The sequence below is a fragment of the Grammomys surdaster genome, unplaced genomic scaffold, assembly GCF_004785775.1.
Source record: "Grammomys surdaster isolate TR1022 unplaced genomic scaffold, NIH_TR_1.0 312492, whole genome shotgun sequence".
Classification (NCBI taxonomy): Eukaryota; Metazoa; Chordata; class Mammalia; order Rodentia; family Muridae; genus Grammomys; species Grammomys surdaster.
In genome coordinates, this window is record NW_021626281.1 from 2,401 (window position 1) to 5,546 (window position 3,146).

Consider the following 3,146-nt stretch of genomic DNA (forward strand, 5'->3'; position numbering starts at 1 on the left):
GCATCCTTTATTGACCAAATCAAGATCCAATTAGAGAATCAGACCTAATTATGAGCACCTCCCCCGACAAATTCCAACCAAAAATATTATAAATTTGAAATGCTAATAGAAGATATAAGCATTTAATTCACAAATATACTTATGTTGAATACAAAATAATGTTGCATGATTTGAATATATTCTCTGGCTAATATAGTTTTTTATTACTGTGATAAAATACCCTAAGAGAAGCAATTTAGGAAAAGGATTTTATTTTGGCTTACACTTCCAGAGAGGCACTGGTCATCATTTTAGGTAAGATTTGGCAGCAGGGAAACAAATAACAATGGCAGGAGCAAGTATTTGGCTGGTTACATTATATTTTCACTCTGGAAACTAAAGATTAGACAGAAAATAAGATCACAATAGAAAACCAAAGGTCTGTGCCCAATGACCCAATTTCTCCAGTTAGGCTAAACTTCTTGAAAGTTCTGCATTCTTCATTAATAAAGTCATCAGCTAAAGACAGAGCATCCAGGTATGAAGCTACTTGACAGTCAAACCACAGTAGCCCTAAATATTCTCATATCGTCTGTGCAGGTTAAACTTCAAAAACTATCAGATTGTTCTGGCAATGGTTTATGCCATTGAGGAGATCAACAGGAACCCCCATATTTTACCCAATGTGTCTCTGGGATATGATATTTATAATGTCCTGTTCAATGAATGGTGGACATTAGATATACCCATCACATGGCTGTCTGGGATGAAAGAGTATGTGTCTAATTATACATGTAGGAGAGAGATGAAGTCTGTTGCAGTACTCACAGGCGTATCATGGATAATATCTGAAAATATAGGTACACTGCTGAAACTCTATAAATATCCACAGGTAAGAATGAGTGAAGTGGAGAAAAATAAAACCATTTATAACTCAGGTGCTAAAACCATTCCAAGGTGCTAAGGTGGAAGAAAAATGAGCTTATGCATCTGACAATGTTCATAACCCCAAAGAATAAATGATCAGTGATATTAGGAATAGTCTGGGGCAGACAATGATTACTCTGAGTATAAAGTTATGATGGTCTACAGAAGCAGCTTTGTGCACAAAGTATTTGATTTACAAACCTGATGAGCTTATTTTGGACATCTACCACTCACATAAAACCAGTGGAAGGCTGTACAGATCTATAACCTCAATTCTTGTAAAGTAAACACAGGTGAGTTGCTTGAGCTCACTGACTAGCCAGGGTAACCAAAACAGTGAACTACAGTTTCACTTAGAATCCTATCAAAGTAAAAGTAAAAGAAAAAAGGGGGAAATGATATATAGTGAACAATAACAAAGAACTCCAATATCAATTTATGGTGACATTTATAATTAATAATTATTTAAACTCTTTATATTGTTTTCCTTTTAGCTGACTATTGGATCTTTTGATCCTAACCTGAATAATCGTGAGCAGTTTACTAGTCTATATCAAATGGCCTCCAAGGATATGTCTCTATTACATGCCATTGTCTCCTTGTTGAATTACTTCCACTGGAACTGGGTGGGATTGATCATATCAGAAGGACAAAACGGTGTTCAAATACTCTCAAGCTTGAGGGCAGAAATGGACAGAAACAGAATATGTGTAGACTTTGTGGAAATAATCCCAGTTAGTGAAGTATCTTATTTACCAAACAGACAACTGAATCCTACACAGGTTCTGAAATCATTAACAAATGTCATCATCACTTTTGGTGATAGTGATTTTCTCAGAGGCTTCATGCTTTATTTAAGACAAACTTCAGTTACAAGCAAAGTCTGGATCATGAACTCAGAATGGGATGGTGTCATCCAGTCAAAACATTTCATTTTAAATTCACTCCATGGAAGCCTCATCTTTGCACATCACCATAAAGAAATCTCTGGTTTCAGAAATTTTACCCAAGCAGTTCATCCTTCCAAATATCCAGAAGATTTTTATCTTACAAAGTTGTGGTTCTCCTTTTTTAACTGCTCATTTGCTGATAATGACTGCAATACACTGGAGAACTGTCTGCCTAATGCTTCCTTGAATGAGTCACATGGGAGCCTTTTTGACATGGTCATGACTGAGTTTGCTTATAATACATACAATGCTGTGTATGCTGTGGCCCACAGCCTTCATGAGATGCTTCTTCATCAAGTCGAAGTAAGACCAATAAGAAAGGAAGAAGGGCTGCTGTCTTCAGTCTGGCAGGTAATGTGTCTCTCATTGGATAGCTCATAATATCAGCAATGTGATTTTCAAAACGTATGCTTTTTGAGGTCACACTAATTATTTTGGATCTCTAAAAGCACAAGATGAATTACTTGTAACTAATAAAGTGGTAAGTTAAAACCTATACAGAAATGGTGAAAAAGGACAGTGTCCCTGGAGAGAAGACGGTGTGTTCTAAATCCACATCAGTGTTTTGTGTTTCCAGAACAATGTTTTCTATATGAAAGATACTGAAAGTATCTTCTCTTGTGAGCCCAATGCAGGCAATGGAGGCTGCAGAAACAAGCTGTTAGACTAGAGCTAAATGTAGAAGGTAGAGTGCCTAAGCACATAGAGTCAAACAATATGGAGAGAAGAGTTACAGAGACAAACTGGGGGAAGGGCATTATAGGCATATTATAATTATAGTAGTGTAATATGCATACAATATAAGAAAAGTGTGTGGAGACCCACCTATGTAGAAGGGGCTTCAGAAGAAATGGAAGACACTGAGATGACTGAACAGAAGATATTTGTATAAACATGCAGCAGAGCCTGTGGAGGCCAACTGGGCAATGCAGATGACTAATGATAAGGTTCCCAGGTATATACAATTCCACAAGGTGCAGTGAAAGGTATAGAAAAGGTCACTGGTGGAGGTGCTCCAGGCCTGTGTTCTCATGCAAAGTCAGCTAACCTGATTTCAACAGACACAGGGACTTGCCAGAAGTGTGCTGAACCTTGGACACTGAATATTATTGCAAACAGAATCTGACTCTTAAGGGAAAAAAATTAGCCATAAAACCTGTCCTAAATACTAGTCAGACAGAGGAAAATTACTCTTCAGTCCTACTAGGACTTAATCCTCAATTGAATTGTAAATGCCTTTAGTAGAAGAGACATGTGACTTGAATATACCTTCTTCTCAGCACCTCATGA

The 3,146-nt window shown here is 37.2% G+C and overlaps 1 protein-coding gene across 1 annotated transcript; it reads left to right on the forward strand.

The window, feature by feature from the left end:
* Positions 1-579: 579 nt before the first annotated feature.
* On the forward strand, positions 580-2,207 carry LOC114616249 (vomeronasal type-2 receptor 116-like; the record flags this gene model as incomplete). The annotated part of the gene is made up of 2 exons (XM_028761754.1): positions 580-871; positions 1,401-2,207. Coding segments are annotated over 2 exons (1,099 nt in total), but the record flags the coding sequence as incomplete, so codon positions are not given.
* Between the last annotated feature and the right edge of the window lie 939 nt (positions 2,208-3,146).